The sequence below is a fragment of the Odontesthes bonariensis genome, chromosome 3 (genome assembly GCF_027942865.1).
Source record: "Odontesthes bonariensis isolate fOdoBon6 chromosome 3, fOdoBon6.hap1, whole genome shotgun sequence".
Lineage (NCBI taxonomy): Eukaryota > Metazoa > Chordata > Actinopteri > Atheriniformes > Atherinopsidae > Odontesthes > Odontesthes bonariensis.
The window spans coordinates 18,588,689-18,606,727 of record NC_134508.1 but is presented as its reverse complement, the minus strand read 5'-3'; the positions used below and the strand labels follow the sequence as shown (position 1 = coordinate 18,606,727).

At 42.1% G+C, this 18,039-nt stretch overlaps 2 protein-coding genes across 4 annotated transcripts in view; both read right to left on the bottom strand.

Annotated features, from left to right (window-relative positions):
* Positions 1–338: 338 nt before the first annotated feature.
* ikbke (inhibitor of nuclear factor kappa B kinase subunit epsilon) lies at positions 339–11,737 on the bottom strand. Its single transcript, XM_075460707.1, has 21 exons — positions 11,472–11,737; positions 11,076–11,175; positions 10,728–10,865; positions 9,899–10,028; positions 9,632–9,813; positions 8,268–8,428; positions 8,068–8,178; positions 7,729–7,908; positions 5,812–6,002; positions 5,470–5,528; positions 5,256–5,347; positions 5,019–5,120; positions 4,668–4,725; positions 4,297–4,409; positions 4,138–4,214; positions 2,912–2,951; positions 2,703–2,804; positions 1,510–1,606; positions 1,218–1,309; positions 834–905; positions 339–741 (listed from the first exon to the last, which is right to left on the bottom strand). The coding sequence occupies exons 2-21, from the start codon at positions 11,172–11,174 to the stop codon at positions 678–680; spliced, it is 2,160 nt and encodes a 719-aa protein (XP_075316822.1). The 5' UTR covers position 11,175; positions 11,472–11,737; the 3' UTR covers positions 339–677.
* A 3,152-nt stretch (positions 11,738–14,889) lies between these two features.
* The window catches only part of srgap2 (SLIT-ROBO Rho GTPase activating protein 2), a 55,808-nt gene continuing 52,658 nt past the window's right edge, over positions 14,890–18,039 (bottom strand). For all 3 annotated transcript variants that reach the window (XM_075460701.1, XM_075460703.1, XM_075460702.1), the window contains exon 23: positions 14,890–17,986. In XM_075460701.1, the coding sequence (XP_075316816.1) occupies positions 17,432–17,986 (555 nt within the window). In that variant the 3' untranslated portion in view covers positions 14,890–17,431. The remainder of the gene's footprint in view (positions 17,987–18,039) is intronic.

Here is an 18,039-nt window from a genome sequence, read left to right as displayed (position 1 = left end):
ACTCATTTGGCATTTAATGAATTTGATTTGATTGGGTTATGATTGTATTACACCTTCTAAGTGCCTTGAGATGACATTTGTAGTGATTTGGCGCTATAATAAAACTAAATTGAATTGAATATGGTGTTATGATACAGACCGTAATTACTGTGTAATTGTAATCAACCGCACACGGATGATCACAAACAGGGATCTTCCACAGGGAAAAAAACAAAAAAAAAAAAACAGATTTCCCATGCTACATGTATATGTTGCATTCCAAATATGAACAAAATCAAGCTAAGACTTCAAACTGGGATGCTAGTATACACTGAAATACACAGTCAGGGGCAGTCCCGTTATATTCTTAATGCATCTCCTGAGGGAAAAACAGGAAATGCATTCATTTTATTTCATCCTCAAATGGCAGCCAATTAAAAATCCAATAACACTAAAGCCATTCACGAGGTTAGCATTGAACTGCTGTACTCAGCGCACAAACACACTGAATAAAAACCCATTTATGGCCTATCCCACATCTTTCTTTGCATCATATCTTTAAACTGCGATGCATTTTTTATTGATAGTCAGCTTCCACTTTATACAACAGACTGAAGCCATCGATTGAAAGACGTTCCAGCACATTGCTCATCAATGGCAGATAAAATGAGGAGACTGTCAAAGATGCTGCATTTTTGTCACAGTGTGGACGGTCTGGCCGGACTCAGCTCCCGGGCTGCTGCAGAGTTAACGGTTCCAAGGCTATATGGACCAAAGAAACACAATCAATATCATGCCTTAGAACAGTTTGAATAGATAGCATTTACGGACAGGAAGGTGTTTGCTCAACCGACCTCTCAATAATGCCGTTGTTACACTGTAGTTCTCTCACCAAAATCTCCATTTCGTCCCTCAAATGGTGCATCCTGCAACGAGGCGAGATATATTAGCAGGCAGCTGTCTCTATTTTATACATACATACACACGCTATCCTTATTACAACATTGACCTGAGGTCCATTTTGTTGTGGAGAGGCTAATCCAAACCCTTACCTTAACGGTAACCTTTTAATGCCTTAACCTAACCCCATCACACCTTGCCCCAAACCCTGACAGCACTCAATACGACAGGGGACAGGGCTTTAGAAGACAAGTTGTCATGGAGACCAGTCATCTTGTGCAAAAGGTAAACAACATGACAACAAAATGAGGTAACAAAACAAGTATAAACGCACACACCTGGACACCATCTGTTCGTTGTCCCTGGGTGCGATTCCCGGCTGTTGTTCTGTTCTCTTAGACTGCAGAGTGTAAATGATTCTGTCCATAGCCTGAGGAGGATAGATGAGACATTACATCTTCATTGAGATGCATTACACCACTGACATGACTCAGAAATCTATCACACGAAACAAGAAATCCAAAAACAACGGCTGGCACGTAAAAGTCCACCTGCATGTTTGGGAATTCTGTAATATTTCTTGTTCAAACAAGAAAAACCACACTGGGAACCATGAAAAATGATGTTCACCTTAGTCTGGTGCTGCTCATTCATTTCCAAGTCTGCCAACAAGCCTGTGGAGAAAGAGGCGAAGTCCTCTAGCCGGGTCTGCATCTCCAGCATGACGCTGCAAATAAAAGTCGAAGCACAGATGAGTAAGTCACAATGACCGTTTAAGAAAACATCCTATTGCCTACCATACTGTTAAAAACATACAGGAGAGAACGCCAACGGGAACGGAAAAACACTTGAGATCAGATGCTTTCACCTATTTTCAGAGTGTTGTCAGATAACACGTGGAAGCAATTTGTTCCAAGGTCTCACTGGAAATAGTGATCACGGCCCATAAATTCCACTGATTTGAATGACGAAGTTAGATTATTTGTTAGCGAGCCATGTGTGGGACCTTTCCTGCTGGCTTTGCCTTTTCTAAACACTTTGGTTTAAATATACAAGTACATCTACATTTACAAAAGAAAAAAAATCTCTAATACAAATAAACACCCTGCACTTCTAACTGTCATGTGCAAATTACAGCAATCCAAATCTTTGGTTAGTCTGCAGTCTCTAACCCATAATTTTTGACTATCACCACGCAGCATATAAATGGGTTCAGTGACAGCACTGCACTTATCTCAATATTTAGATTTCACAAATACATCTACACCCTCGCTTCTTTTGTCTGTTTTTTTCTTCCCCTTTTTAATCTTTTCTCCCTCCATTTTGTTTTTTTACCGATGTACAATCATTACTTTGTTATGGTTTGCTTATGTGGGACGTTTGTTCTGTCAGAGTGAACAGATCTACTGAGACCTATGGGACCATTATTGGGAAATACAAATTGATTTATTTTTTGTGCATACTGCGTCCTACATTATTAGCAATTAATAATTTGGCAGTTTGGAGTAGTTTTAGAGAACGAGGCCATAAGTAAGCTCTTAAATCTCTTCAGAGTCCCACCACATTGTTGCTTCATTTGAAGAAAAAGAGAGAAAAAAAGGGAAATAGCAGCATAATTTACAAGATGAACCTAATATGTTCAACAGAAGGGGAGTAAGGATTAATAATGCATTGCTGAACAAATGGCCTGTTCTAATCTTCTTCACATATGCTTTGACCATATGCATGAATGTCTATCATCTCATTTTTAGAATTACTGAGAAACAATACCAGTGCAGAGTTGACAAAGTTCAAAAAGTCCAAACTTGAACGCTCGCTCTGACCTGCTCCACTCCCTTGTTGAGGTCAACAGCCCTTTATATCTCTGCACGCACTCCTCTCGGAAGAGAGATTTCACTCTCTTAATGTGGGACGACAGGTGGATTCTGGCAAGGTAGAATGACAAGCTGATTACACAAGAGCTGAGACGCCTCACATGCTGAGACACCAGCCGTGTGGACAAACAAATCCAAAAGCAAAGATGCCAACTCACTTCTCAAACTTGTGGATTTGCTCATCGTTATAGGCCAACTCTGCAGTAAGAAGAAGGAATTAGCTAACTGAGCAGAGCGATAAGCAAACACAAACTGAACAGAAAATGTATGTATGCATATATTTGGACACTGATACATCTTTGTTCTTTCTGGCTGTTCACCAAAACATTCAAGTCATAGTGAAATAACACACTTTGGGCTTAAAGTGTAGGCTCTCAGCATTACCTTAAAGCAATACTATGTAACATTTCTACATTAAAATAACAGCTTGAAAAAAGTTGTGCAGCTAGAATGAGTTTAATATTACGATTGGCCTGTCTCCTATGCCCTTCGGGGGTCTGAGTTGGAAAAACTGCGCTATGTAACTTTGCTGGAGCGGCCCGAGAGCTGAGCGGAAGTACTTCGACTTGCTTTCTGGCACACCTACCGCAAAAACAAATAGACCCCTCTCACGCTCCCAGGTACATTTGATTACTCTTACCTTCTCGGTCGACATAGATTGCACCTTCTGACTCCTCGCCGGTTCGTCAACAAACGTGAAACGTGAAAGCGAAAGGGTGTTGTATTTACGACAGTGTAACCGTACATTACCTCCAAGCCTGTAGGGGGAGCTCCATAATGGGCTTTTTGAGACGTTACATTGTATTGCTTTAAAGGGGAAGTTTTCTTTCTTTTTTTTTTTTTTTTAAACCTGGACCTTATTTCTGGCATAAAATACATTCATCTACTCACCGATAACAGTTTGGTGAAAGTCGGCATCCTTCGGATGTTATTTAGATCACTCGAGATCTGCTTATATCCACAAAACGGAAGAGAACAGGGCATAGACAATACAGCCTCTAAATAAGGCATTATCTGTCTTTATTTTACCAATACTTTAAGATGAATGAACGCATACTATTGCACTGTTAGCTCATAGCTGCCGTGTTGTTGTTATCGGGGGCTATCGGGGGGCTTATGGAAGCTTTCTACAGATGAACGTATTTTATGCCAGAAATAAGGTCCAGGTTTAAAAAAACAAACTTCTCCTTTAAGGGGTATTCATATCCAAATTGCTGAGTGGGTTTAGGCGTAATGCTGAGGAGTGTAAATACCCTTCATTTAAAGCTGAGAGTCTGCACTTACAGCCAGCGTAAAACTGTGACCTGGATATGCAACATTTAACTGAAGCAGAAAAAAACTACCAGTGTCCAAATATCTCTGCAATCAGAAAAAGGTTGCATACTGCCAGTCAGTCGGTCTTTTCGATAATGGTGATGAATTGTCTTTATCTTCTGCAGCAGCATCTCCATCTTCTGAGAGCTGTGGGAGCAAAGAGGTCAAAATCTAAACAGCGAAAAACCTTTCATTTGAGAGCCTTTGAGAACCTGCTCTCCCACAATACCTTTTGTCATTGGCCAGAGTCTCCGCGAGCTTGGACTGCTCTATCTGTAGGAGGTCCAGTTTGTTCTGAAAACCTTGGATTCCTTTCGTGTACTCGGGCAGGAGCTCATGAAGCTGCAAAGACAGTAGCCACAGATTCTTATACCTGGTGTGTCAATGAGACACAAATCTGCAGGAGTTATGATTCACACAATTGCATTCTGGATCAGTTAACATTCGCATCATCTAAAATGGAGTTCAACTGAATCAACCGATTTCCCCCTCTGTTTCCTGTCCCTAGTGATTTTTGTTTTTGTATTGTTTCAAAAAGGAAAGACGTCGGGAGAAATTCCGGCTACGACACCGGTCAGGCTGGTATTTGATGGCACCCACCTGCAGCAGCTTTTGATTGATATCCAGTGAGCCTTGATTTTCAGAGGAGGAAGTGCCACTGAGAAGCATCACGCGTACATCAGAGGGAAAAAAAGAAAAAGGGATAAAGGTTACGGATGAGACTATTACAGTATGAATGTGTTAAGGTAACATTTGTCAACAAGTAATATCCCCAAGAATGGTAAGGATGGAAAATACTGCCACAATAATGATAATAAATAAAGCTCCGTCACATCGTTCTGCTGTGAATCGTAATGCTAGTCACAAAAAAAGCATATGGAACCATGTGTGAAACATGTGTGAAACATAATGCATATGCAGTATTTATTCTAAAACAGGAGATTAACTTACACTCGTTGGATCCTGTGCTGTGTGTTGAGGCAGGACTGCAATCTAATGGTGATCATCGAAATACTGTGCATGGCCTCTCTACACTCACCGCGCAACTTCATCCTGAGCAGCAACAAAAGTGGAAAAGGAGGAGGCATAGAGGAGTGGTGAAGAGGGTCTTCCCCCTAAATTCATTCCATAATGTGTGACATATATCATTTCAGTGTAAGGTATCAAATAGTCGTTGTTTTTCCTCACATGTAGCTGTAGTATCCCTCCAGTAGCAGCTCTCGGTGCGTGTGAAGCAGTTGCACAGTCATCAGATACTGGTGGACCACGCCCACAATTACCTGAAGATGAAAGGAGTTCACAAAAGAGCACAAAATGGATGAGTTGGATGTGTCTGATACATCCAGTGTGCATAGAAACTAAGCTGGCGCGGCACGTCAGACCACAAACAGAGCAGCAGTACCTTGGAGAAACCGTAGTCCGCAAAAACGTCAAATCTGGATGGGATGGCGGGAGTTTCGGCTACGATGAAAAGAGAATATTTACACCCCCTCAGATACACGAGGACTTAAACAACTGAAAATTGGAAAATGATTTCAAATACGACTGCTTCTCCTCCCAACCGACCTATCTTGAATTGACATTCGAAATAAATGAAATCTGAATTTATGAAAAGTTGGTCTGATCCTGGAATATCACGCCGACTAGACCGTAATGTAGAACAGGAAGAAGAAAAAAAAGAAAAGAAAAGCTCAAAGTTCACGGTTTGTGTCAATGGGCGAGTTTGTTTTTGTTTTTGTCTCACGCTCTCTGAAAGGCAGGCTGATGTTGGCTTCAGGTGCGTAGCTGAGCAGAACGAGAGGCCGAGAGGAGGACGTTTTAGGCAGGTTGACCACCTTCATGCTGCCCTCCAGGGGCAGCTCATGACCCAGGTACATCAGGTGTTGCTGCTGTATCCCAGTCTGAGACGCCACCTCCTCAAAGAACACCGTCACACTGGTTGAGAGGAGGGAAAATGTGCGTTATACGTTCACATTTCAGGTGCAATTTATGCATTCTGAGCAGATTTTAGGATTCACTGCCATTTTGTGAAAAGGATCATGAATACCATGACTCACATCATTGTCTCCAGGCTACAAATAGAGCGTCAGTACAGCAGCAATCAATCTGTTAAAGAGGTGGTTCAATTTTCTTTTTCCTTTTGTTCAGTCACAGGTCACTTTTACATAGTTTCTCTTGGCTAAGGTCAGTTTTCTTACTACCAAATGCCACGTTGTCACAACCCTTTTCCAGCTTTGGGTATGTTCATGTAAAAGAGGCGGAGTTGGCATCAGATACCAATATCTCTAGCAGCCCCGAAAAGTAACACAGTAAAAACAACCAAAGGAGCTAGTAAAGATCATAAAAAAGGAAACAGAATTGTGCAAATGCGGAAATGATCGATGTTACTTCCATATCATTAAAGCACCATGACCTACAGTAGGTCTGATGATGAAGAGGGTTTAACTGTTCTGGGATTTTATTTCTCCAGGTATTAGGAGCATTTTATGAGTTGGAAGTAGACATGAACATGAATGTACGGACAGAGACCGACTCACTCTCCCTGCGCCGCTGTCTGTTTTCTGTTTCTTTCATTTTCTAAGGCGATCGATTGGCGGGTAGGCCGTGCTTTTACATGTGCTGACTTCTCATCTCTGAACCTACCTCCCTCCGGAGCGGGTTAGGTCTCAAGCATAAGCTGCCGCGGTGATCCAACCCGATTAGAAGTGAACCAGCTTCATGATACTGGAAATCCTGCAGTTACCTCACTAAGCCACTAATCCTGCTTTGCAGTACAGACTCCTGGACGGACCGATGTGTGAAAAATGTTTAGGTAGGTGGCAAGTATCAAAGGACCACCCACGTGACGTTGAATTGTAACAAGATGAGAGGTTTTAATCACTTATGCCTGCCAGCGGTTTTAATGTTTCACGGCTGATCTACAGTGGCCAAGAATTTGGGAATTTTAGTTGCTTTTGGAGCTAACCTCAAATAGCCATTTAAGGAGGTGCAGTTTATTGGCACTGGATGTTATTGTTCTGCTAAGCTGCCTTCTGAATTAAACATAAAGTCCACACATGCGCCCGCCAGAATAATTTGAACGCATTGTGTCTGAAAACTTCACGATAAGATCCAGTTACACGTGATAAGACTTAAACCTTTTACCTGGAAGACAAATGGACTAAGTTAACCTGCTCACACTGTGATCCAAAGCTCTATCCTTTTTCCAAGCTCGTAAGGAAAGCAGGAGGGAAATAAAACACAAATGCCAAAATACCACCAGGGTTAAAGCAGCCCAAACTATCATAAACATTATCCAAATTACAGTATTTATAGTAATTATTCAGCTCGGGCAGAATCACGACCACTAATCAGGAATAGATTTGTCCTCATGTTGTTCAAGTTTTACTGCAGAGACACAATTAACTGGGAGAGAAAGTCTTTACGCAAGCAATGTAGGATTGCAGATACGATCTAGAGCTCTTTCAGACTCTATTGGCATTTTCACATTAAGCATTTATGCGCCATTATTTCGCAACCTTAACACATATTATGCCATTGGCCACACATTATGCCACGAATGCTGGCTTGCTGGTGGATGGAATAAACCATGTTATGCAAATGAAGTCTGCAAATGTTTGTTAATCAGAACGTGCGTGATGATGAGGCCGTGCAGACGTACGTGCTGTAGTGGTGTATGTAGATACAGTGAGGCACGGCCTGCTGCAGGGAGAAGAGGTGGACTTGCTGCCGCTGAAGTATATCTGTGGTGGCTGTGAAGAACTGGTCGAAGCCCCAGCACCTCTCCTGGTCGGCCTCGATTATACCTGCGAGCACGGGAACCAGCAACACTCTCAGACCCCTGCGGCCACACAGACAGAGACAGAAAGAAAAAAACAACACACGGGGGTGGAAAAGACAAGGAATAGATGGAGACATGGTAAATTCATCACTTGCTCAGATCAAAGAATCACAGAAATACAAACTTAAATCTTTTTTTTTTTTCAATTAGATGACACACTGTGAGAGCTGGCAGCTGTGAGGTAGGTGGTAGCTCCACTCTATAGGTCCGCCTTCCACCCGCTGTGCGCCAGCTACGGCGCCCATTGGTTTCTCTGTTGTAATTTTGTACCTACGCAGCAAAACAGACGAGGCAGGCAGAGTTTTTAAGCTTGGAACTGAAAACTACTATCAGAAGCGTGCTTTAACGTATCAGCTTACATGGTGGGCTTGTTCTTGCGGGGTCCTTCGTAAGGTGTGAAGGGAAGGCTCCCAGTGGCGGCGTGGTATAAGGTCACACCTATACTCCACAAGTCAACACTCACGCCATAGGATTTCTGATGAGGCTTACGCAGCACAGCGCGTTCATACATGTCTGGATGCTGCATACAAAGCCACACACACACACAGTTAGAGGAGAAAAACACAAGCCAGTCAGCTGAGAGGGATATGGTTATAGTGATTTATCAAGAGGAAAGAAGTTAATGTTTACTATGCTGTGTCATTCACAGTCCCCAAACATCACGCAAGTTAATAATTCTTATATTTAATGTATTTACTCATTTGACCAGTAGAGGGCTTCCAGTTTTGAAAGTGCAAGTTGCTTTGGATTGCCAAGCTTTTTTTTAACTCGTTATTCTTGCTGTAAATGAGTTTTAGATCAGAAGTTATCGCCACAGAGCAACGAAGCAGAATAAAATGAGCGTGCTGGGGAAGGGGCTGCCACGTACTCAACCTGATTTCAAGGAGGCAATAAAATTGGGATTCTATCAGAAACGTGTTATCACAATAAAGTGAGAGGCGATGCTGTGCGGGTTTCGCTGACGGAGGACTGCAAAAAACCGAAGGTTACCAATGGCGGTAATCTTATGGAGGAGTATCAACTTATCGCTGAGAGTACTTTTTATTTGGACAGGACAGTAGGTGAGAATGACTGCACTGCAGCAGTGAGGAGCTCTGCTTTGTTTTGTCATCATTTTTTTTTTTAGTTTTTTGTTTAACACAGCAGGAATGGATTATGAATGTGGCAGACTGTCTTAAGACTGCCAGTAACTCACAAAAGAGAGGATGTAAGAAATAAAAGAGGATGTCTGAGGGAGAGCCAAAGCTTTGAAATGCAGCTACTACGATACAGTGTAGCACTCGTTCGTGAGCCTGCTTCCACTGAATTTACGACTGCGTAAAATAGAAATAAAATGCAATGCACTACAAATGTGAAAATAGCATGAGGACAGCATACGGATTACGGAGAAAGGTTCAGCACTTTGTGGGCTCCTGTTTCCTGTTTAGATTGCACAGTACTGTATATCAAAAACTTTGGATTTCAGTTAAATGCAAAATAATTCAGGAGAATTCTCCAAATCCCCGGATTTCTTATCCGACACATACAACTTAAACATTCAAGGATTGCGAGGCTTTCTTTTTAAACAATTTTGTGACACCGCCTTTTTTTTGCACTGCTGACGTAATAAACCTTAGTCAATCTTTACTGAATTCTTTAAATGTCATATTCAAATGGCCCTGTAAACCAGTCTGTCAACAGTCCAAATCACGCACCGTTTTTCAGACAAAAGCTGTTTCCCTACCAGATACTCCTCAGTTCCATAAATAGACATAAACTTCTCGTCATCTTCCAGCTCTCTTGCTGCTCCAAAGTCTGTCAGCTTGTAGACAGACTTGCCGTCCTCTCCAACCTGTCGCATGATGTTCCCCGGCTTAATGTCTCGATGCACCACCCCATTTTCTCGCAGGTGATTCATACCCTGCACTGTGGAGAGCACAAAGGGGGGATGGCACGCATCAGACATGCAGGTAAGTACACAGAACTGAGGAATAATATCACGCATGCTCACCTACACACTGCAACACAGTGAGGAATTCTGTTTCAGGCAGGCCGAAGGCATTCTCTGGCTCCTCGAGCAGGTTGAGCAGACTCCCCCCTGCACAATACTCCATGACTAGCACCTTCTGCTTAGAAGGCAGCTGGTAGGAGAGACACCAAGAGCAGAGATGGGACCAAGTCACACATGTGCAAGTCTCAAGTAAGTCTCAAGTCTTAGCTTTCAAGTCTCAAGTAAGTCCCAAGTCATTTTTTCTTGGGCAAGTCAAGTCAAAGTCAAGTCACCTTATTATTGCAATTTTACCTGCAGAATCTGATCTTAATAAAGTGAAAAGACAAGATATAATTAACTGTCAGTAAACATCATTGGCCAATGTGTCCAACCTGTCCACCCCGTATCATATCAAGCTAACGTTAGCTAACTACAGACTAGGCTAACAGGATAATATTAGCTAATTTGACAAGCACTTACTGATCTTCAAATGACGAAGAAAGTTCGAAGTTATGCTAGATGCTTAACACTCAAGTCATTCAAGTCATCGTCTCAAGTCAAGTCAAGCGCCGAGTCTTTGACTTCCAAGTCGAGTCTCAAGTCTTTTATTTTTTGTCAAGTCAAGTCACAAGTCACCAAAACAGCGACTCGAGTCGAATTGAGTCCAAGTCACAGTGACTTGAGTCCCCATCTCTGACCAAGAGTGAGCTGCACCACTTTTCTACACTTTAAAATGCATGTAAATAATAAAGAAGTTGTCCTATCAAACTAACTTAACTGGCGACAAACGGTAATGAGATCAGTAGATTTAGTTGATGAGAATGAACACATCCTGTTGGGGTGGCCTTACCTCCTCCACAGCAAACAGCCTGACAATATTGCTGTGGTTGAGCTTCCTGAGCATCTCGAACTCTCTCATTTGGACATCATGGGGGCGGTTGAAGCTCAAAACGTTGAACACCTTTACGGCCACCAGTTCACCCGACCTCTGCACAAACACACATATCAGGTGAACTGAATACAGTTTCCGTAAGAGCGTCAGCAAACAGCCCACATCACAGCAACCACAGCCTTCTCCTATCTCCCTTCTGCCGCTTGACAATCAAAAGAGCAGCCGGAATGAAATGACGTAGGAAATTAAGTAGGGGTGTTTTCCAGAGACAGTAATGAAATGACAAACCGTCCTCAGAGTGGCTACCTTGTTGCGTGCCTTGTAGACACTGGCAGTGGCACCTTGACCGAGAACATCTTGTAAAGACCACAGGTAGTTGGTTGTACTGGCTGTTATCCCTGACATGCTGGAAAGACGAAGCAGGGAAATTATGCAAGTGTAATAACTTGTGACAACCCCCCCCCCAAAAAAATTAAAAATACATACATGGCAACATGTATCCCAATACTGAATACTTGACAATAAGCTAAATTCAAACAGACTTGTTTTTGAGCTGTAAACCAGTTAGTATAACACTCGTTAACTCTCCAATTAAACACAGAAAAAGTCTGTTAATAACTATTAGGTTACTTATTTAGCTCAGTGAGTTAATTAGAAAGTCAGCAACTACATTGAGCATGATAAGCTGTAATGTTAGCTTACCTGGACCCAGTCTGGCAGCAGGCTGTTGTATATTCAAGGCGTCCTTTGTGGTAGTATGCGTCAACGACTTTAACTGCTGTGTTTACGGTAAATCATACTTGTCTGACAACAACATACGCCTCCGTGAAAAACTTCCTTCGCAGTGATATGTAACTGCATGCCTGAGACATTGCTACACAACGACCCCAGTTTCTGTCGTGGATCCGAAACAGCTCATAAATTCAATGAAAAGCATCGGCCGGTGTTTTGCTTAACTGCGGTGTACGAAGAAGGAAGTACAGTGCTGGCTTTAAAGGGGACTGACTCTGTGCGGAAATGGGAACTTTTTCTGTGTGACTATATAAATGCATCAGAGTCTTTACAGTAAAATTAGGAAATTCCGGTCATTTGCAGCTTCTTTTTTTTTTTGGAATTGTGTTTTGGGTGCAAGTTGTCTTTATTTCAACATATGTAGACAGGAAAGGAGGAAGAGACAGTCACGTGACTTTTAAGACATGCAGGGTCACCAGGCCGGGACTCGAACCCAGAGCAGCGTTGGGCACAAGTTTACGCTGTTGAGCTACACAGCAGCAGGAGAGATACAGAATCATCAGTGATAATAACCCGTACCTGCTTGTACATTTGATAACCATAAAGTACACGCAAATAACGCTTTCTAGAGTGCTCCGAGTTTTCTCGCTAAATCCTCATGATTAAGTTTATGGCATGGAGTTTGTTAGTTTACTCAGGGTAACAGTAAATTGTTTCCACTTTCCATCTCAATTACTCTGCTTTTTACTTTTTCATTTGTTGATTTATTTTTGATCTGTTTATCTATTTTTGGGCCGTTTAGCGTGATGGTTTGCACTCGGGCCTCCCAGCTGTGGTCGTTCGTTGTGGAGTTTGTGGAGTTTACCCACATGGGTTTTCTTTGGGTACTTTCAATACATACATGATGTAAAGGTGAAATGGACATCCTGCCTTGGCCATAAGTGTGAATGAGAGAGTGCTCATCTCATTCGTCTCTGTGTTGAGCCCATGATTAACTGTATCTCAGCTCTTTCCAGATGAAAGGTCGGATAGGTTCCACTCCAGCTTCCCCCCCTTAACCTCTAACAGGATAAAGTGGGCAGAGAAAATGGGTGGAATGAAAGGTCTGTCAGTTTAAGGCTAAGCTGTGTTTCTACCCTCCTACAATGTATATTTATGTCCTTCGGGGGGCAGAGTTGTCCTATGAAATGTACAGAACAGAAGCTACATAAATGTACAATGCATGATTTTCAAGCCACCCTACCTCAGGTAAAGTTGGAGAGACAAAGCATGCATACTTTTTTGGGCCCGTTCTATACCTCGATTTTTTACTGTGCTGCCATCTACGGTCTGTCTGCTCTCGGGCTCCCACATATATGTCCGCACATAAGCCTATACTTCACAAGGGGACATTCCTGTTTGCATTTCTTTCTTTCCTCATAAATCACAGGTTACTGATACCAGACATTTCATGTGATGATTGGACAACTAACTGACCCACAGTAAAATGAATCCTGATCAGTATACTTCAGATAGAAATTTAATATGTAGAAATTATATGTAGGGATTATTCACACAGACTATGCAGGAACTATGGGATTTGTAGTCTAGTACACTGTGTAATTATCAAATGTTTATAGAAGGGATTCTCAGATTCCTTTCTTTTCTCCCCATCCAACTTTCCAACTCACTTCATAAGGCTTGATTTCTTGATTTTCTTATAATTCCCTTGACTACAATAAAATAAAAATAATCATTGAATGTACATTTGTGTTATAGGACTGCATGGTGGTGTGGTGGTTAGCACCGTCACCGTCCCAGATATGTGTAGGTTCCCACTGGGGCGCACAAGCCATTGTATTTCTAGGCAAGGCAATTTTATTTATAGAGCACAATTCATACACAAGGCAATTCAAAGTGCTTCACAGCTACATAAAATCACAAGAAGGCAATAAAATCATTAGAAATAAAAAAATAAAAATAAATAATAATAATAATAATAATAAAACATTTTTTAATTTTTTTTTAAAAACCATTAAAAATAATCATTAATTAATTAATTTAAAAGTGAAGAGTGCAGATAAAATACTTTCAGGTGTCATATGCACAGCTAAATAGAACTGTTTTCAGCCTGGATTTAAACATTGTCAGAGTTGAGGCCTTTCTCACATCTTCTGGAAGACTGTTCCAGATTTTAGGGGCATAAAACTGAAATGCAGCCTCACCTTGTTTAGTCCTGACTCTGGGCACCAGCAGGAGACCCCTCCCTGAGGTCCTCAGAGCCCGAGTTGGTTCATATGGCTCTAACATGTCAGAGATGTACTTTGGTGCTTGACCATGAAGAGACTTGTACACAAGCAGAGCTGTTTTAAAGTCTATTCTCTGAGCGACAGGAAGCCAGTGCAGAGACCTGAGCACTGGACTAATATGGTCGTATTTCCTGGTTCTAGTCAGGACTCGAGCAGCAGCGTTCTGGATGTACTGCAGCTGTCTTATAGCCCGTTTAGAGAGCCCAGTGAGCAGGCCGTTACAGCAGTCTAACCTGCTGGAGACAAACGCATGGATTAGTCTGGTTTAAACACTATTCCTTTGATTCTGGCAATGTTTTTTAGATGGTAAAAAGCTGCTGATGTTACAGATTTAATGTGGCTGTTAAAGTTCAGGTCTGAGTCCAACACTACCCCGAGATTTCTAACTTGATAGTTAGGTTTTAGAGAGAGAGTCTCAAGGTGACTGAGAACACTTTCTCTTTGTTTCTGTGGGCCACAGACAATGATTTCAGTTTTGTCTGAGTTTAGCTGGAGGAAATTGTTTTGCATCCACACACTGATCTGTTCGATCTGTTTCTAATGCCAGTCCCAAGCCCGGATAAATGGTGAGGGTTGTGTCAGGAGGGGCATCCGGTGTAAAACATGTGCCAAAATCGACGATACGAAATCGACTCACTGTGGCGACCCCCGATAAAGGGAGAGGCTGGAAGTTCATGTGTTTTTTGTTTTATTTTCCACAAACCCTCTGTTCTAACTACCTGCTGTGACGCTGATAACGTTATGGTTTATACAATCGTCAGCATCACTCTGAAGATACCATAGTGTTCGAATGACTTCGTAGTTAGCTTAGTTACACAAACAGAATTTATGTTGCCTATTCGAAAACCGTGTTTCTCATTCTGCTCATTTTTCTGACAACACGCCTCAAAAGTGTTTCCAAAGGGCAGTCTTAACTTCTAGTGAAATTAAAAAAATAAAAGCCTTCAATATGAACTTTGTGAGGTCAGTTATAGGCGTTTCACGTGCTTGGGTAATAAAATGTAATCAAGCGAATATGATACGTTTAAAGACTTCACTATAGTTTTTTTTTTCCTTTCCAATATTTGAGGATTATCTAAAATATAAGCGCAACAAACGGATAAAAAAAAATCTTTATAGCAAGCCATTGTTTATTAAAAAACAGATCTACTACAAGAACTACACATAGAATTATATAAGGCCTATTTGATTAAACTACTATTGCTATTACTGTACAATACTGTACCAAAAAAAGTGTACCTCTGTAATGTACAACATTGTATATACAAAGTACATCTGAACACAGGATTCTCCAGTAATACAGAGACAACTATAAATAGATTTGACATTATAGTCTTTTTTCTTTTCTTTTTTTTTTAGTTCTGCTGTTTTCAAACTGACACAAAAATGCATATTTAACAATATTCAACTCCAACATATCATCCCCACACAGTTAGTCCACATGCAAGCCAAAGTTGTTCAAGTGCACGATGATTGATTTGAGATCAAAGAAGGTCCCGGCTCCTTTTGACACCACAACCGGGACAAACACACCAACCACCTACATGCATGTCTGTATGTGTAAGTTAAGTACAAGTACAAGTACACACAGTCCCTCCAGTTGTCACAATGAGGTAAGAGCAACACAAATACACCAGGTATGCACAAAAAGTATACAGAGATCTAAAAAACAAAAAAAACAACCAAAAAACCAAAAACAGAAAGAAAAATAACTTGACAATTACATTTCATTACAGGAATGCAGAGTGTGCTGTATATTTTGGAAAAAGGGTTTGAGGAGAAGGGCAAACATGATCAGACACAGTGTGTTGGAGCCGAGTTCTTTTTCATGAAGGTAAAATACAACAAGTTTCAGTTTGCCCCGACTGGCATGTGTCCACTTCTAAAGTCAGTGTTTGCAAAATTCATCACATATTCCTCAATTCATCACCAGATGGAACATAGCAAAGGGCAAAAAACACATTTCTCATGATCTTTCTAATCAAACAGTCGATGTGTCACTGGTGTTTTTCCAACAGCGACTGGAGACAGCATTTCAGGTATCCCTGCAGGCTTTTATCTAATCTCAAGTGTACAGTGCATATTTTGTCAGCACTACGGCTGCTGGACATGGGAGAATTGTTTTCCTGTGTTTTCCCCAGACAGTTGCCACAGTAAGGTGGCATCCATATATAAAGCACAGGCAGGAGTTGGGTGATGATTATGCACACTTTCTGTCCATACATGCACACACACGAGCACGGAGACAGATGCAACGGTCCATGTTCGAGAGATTTAGGTCATTAACAGGGAAACTGACAAGAAAAAACTAAAACTTTTGCTTAAGAAAGCAATAGATGAGGTGGTCGGTTGTGCTTTTATCTACACACACTCAGGAGGATCCTCAGCTGCATGCTTCCAGTTTTCTTCGTGATTACTAAATATACATACACAGTATTAGAATCATCAAACCCTTTTTGCTGTTAATTATGAAGTATATAGTTAAAAGGAGCAAGATGCAACTGTATTTGAGTTTGTTTTGTAGCTGGTACTACAGACACAAACTGATGCAATCAGCCAGCTCGTTATGGTGGCTGCTGTGTACTGCCCCAGCATGCATGGAAAACCTGAAAGGCGTTTAGCTGCCACAAAACACCCCCACACACACATTAGGAAAAAATGTGCATGTGTGTGTACAGTCCAACATGTAGTATAAAAATGCTGGGTTTTAAGAGCTGCAGGAGAAAAGCAGCATAATGCCATAACTTACCAGCTTTCATAGTTTTTATTGCTATATATGGAATTAGAAATACTGTTGGCCAAGTTAGGTACATGTTACATTATGCTCCTGCTGTGTCACTAGTACTAAACAGCAATTTAAAAAAAAGAAACTCACAAACATATCAAACACCGGAGGAAGAGATAAAGTAGAGGTCTTGATCACATGACTTACACTGGTATTTGGCCCAGTTTTCCTTCCTTCCTTCCATCATCCAAAAAAATCCTTCGTTTAACTCCAGTCTACCACTTCTGAAGCAGCAGGTCAGTGTGTTTTATTTCTACAAAGAGAGAGCTTAGCTGTTCACAGTCTGTTCTTAGAAATCAAAGGCTCCCCTTCGTTCTGCTAGTCATGGGGTCATTAAAAAGAAAGAAAGAAAGAAAGAAAGAAAGAAAGAAAGAAAGAAAAAAACCCTGTCATGTCTACTATACAAAAATCAAGCAGTGCTTTTTGTTCCTCACGTAGATCTGTGTGTAAAGGCGACTCAAACACAATTTCATACATCACAAACTAGTGTTTGTAAGCTTCAGGTGCTGCAGATTTCTAGGTGTCCCCCCTGAGTCCTGTTCCCTTCTCAAAGAATTTTAAAATCCAGCGACCTCTGGAATCTCTCCGGTGGCAAGAGAGAGAAGCCCGTTTGAAACGCAAGCGTTCCCTAATCTGTACTAAAGCAGAGCTGCCAGGAGGGGGCAGGCTCTTGACACTCGAAAGAGAAAAATTGTATCTTAAGAACTTGTCTGGACACCAAGAAGTGAATGCTACATGTGAGTAGTGGGTTAGGGCTTCTGCGTGAAACAAAAATGTGATTTTGGCACCTGGCAGAGGAGCTATAACAATCTTAAGACTTTGTTAGAATAAATTTTGCTGTTCAGATTCAAGGAAACTTAAGCTGGGCAAGATTTGTCATTAGACTGAGGTGGAGGTGGAGGAGGTGGGGTGTGAGAGAGAGAGTGTGTGTGGCTTGCAGGTGGAGGGGGAGGCGTAGGGGGAACAGTGGAAGTCGGGGAGCCCATTGCCGGACTACTGTTCCCCCCTCCACTCTTGGGGAACACGACTGGCTTGGGTCTTGTTGCTGGGGGCCGCTGCTCTCTAAAGGAAGGTACAGACGAGGAGAGAGAGGAGGAGGACAAAGAGGGGGATGTGGCAGAGGGCAGAGGGCTCCGGGGCTGGCTCCTGGCAGGGCGGAAGGAGGAGGGGACGTCGCTGGCTGACGAGGCGCTGCGCTGAAGTGGATGGGCGTGTGAGGAGCCCCCCTCTGTGTCCCGCAGCAGACGGGTGTGGAGTGGACTGGAGGGCTCCGACGCTCCTCCTCCACCACCACTGCCCACACTTTTCAGCTGCTCCAGTGTGTCCAGTACCACGTCAGGGGTGTGTGTGTGTTTGGAAGTGCTCTGCCGTTCCAACTTACTGAGCTCACTAAGGGCAGAGTCCTGCATGTCCTGCAACACAAGAGCCGAGCCATGAAATAAGCACAAACACACACACACACACA

What these genes read in the sequence shown, in the direction of transcription:
- ikbke (XM_075460707.1), bottom strand. Translation starts at nt 11,174, where the DNA reads ATGTCAGGGATAACAGCCAGTACAACCAACTACCTGTGGTCTTTACAA. An exon ending in GGCTGTTTGCTGTGGAGGAG is followed by an intron (nt 10,029 to 10,727) that starts GTAAGGCCACCC and finishes CTCTCCTACCAG; the next exon opens with CTGCCTTCTAAGCAGAAGGT. An exon ending in CAGCCTGCCTTTCAGAGAGC is followed by an intron (nt 5,529 to 5,811) that starts GTGAGACAAAAA and finishes TTTTCATCGTAG; the next exon opens with CCGAAACTCCCGCCATCCCA.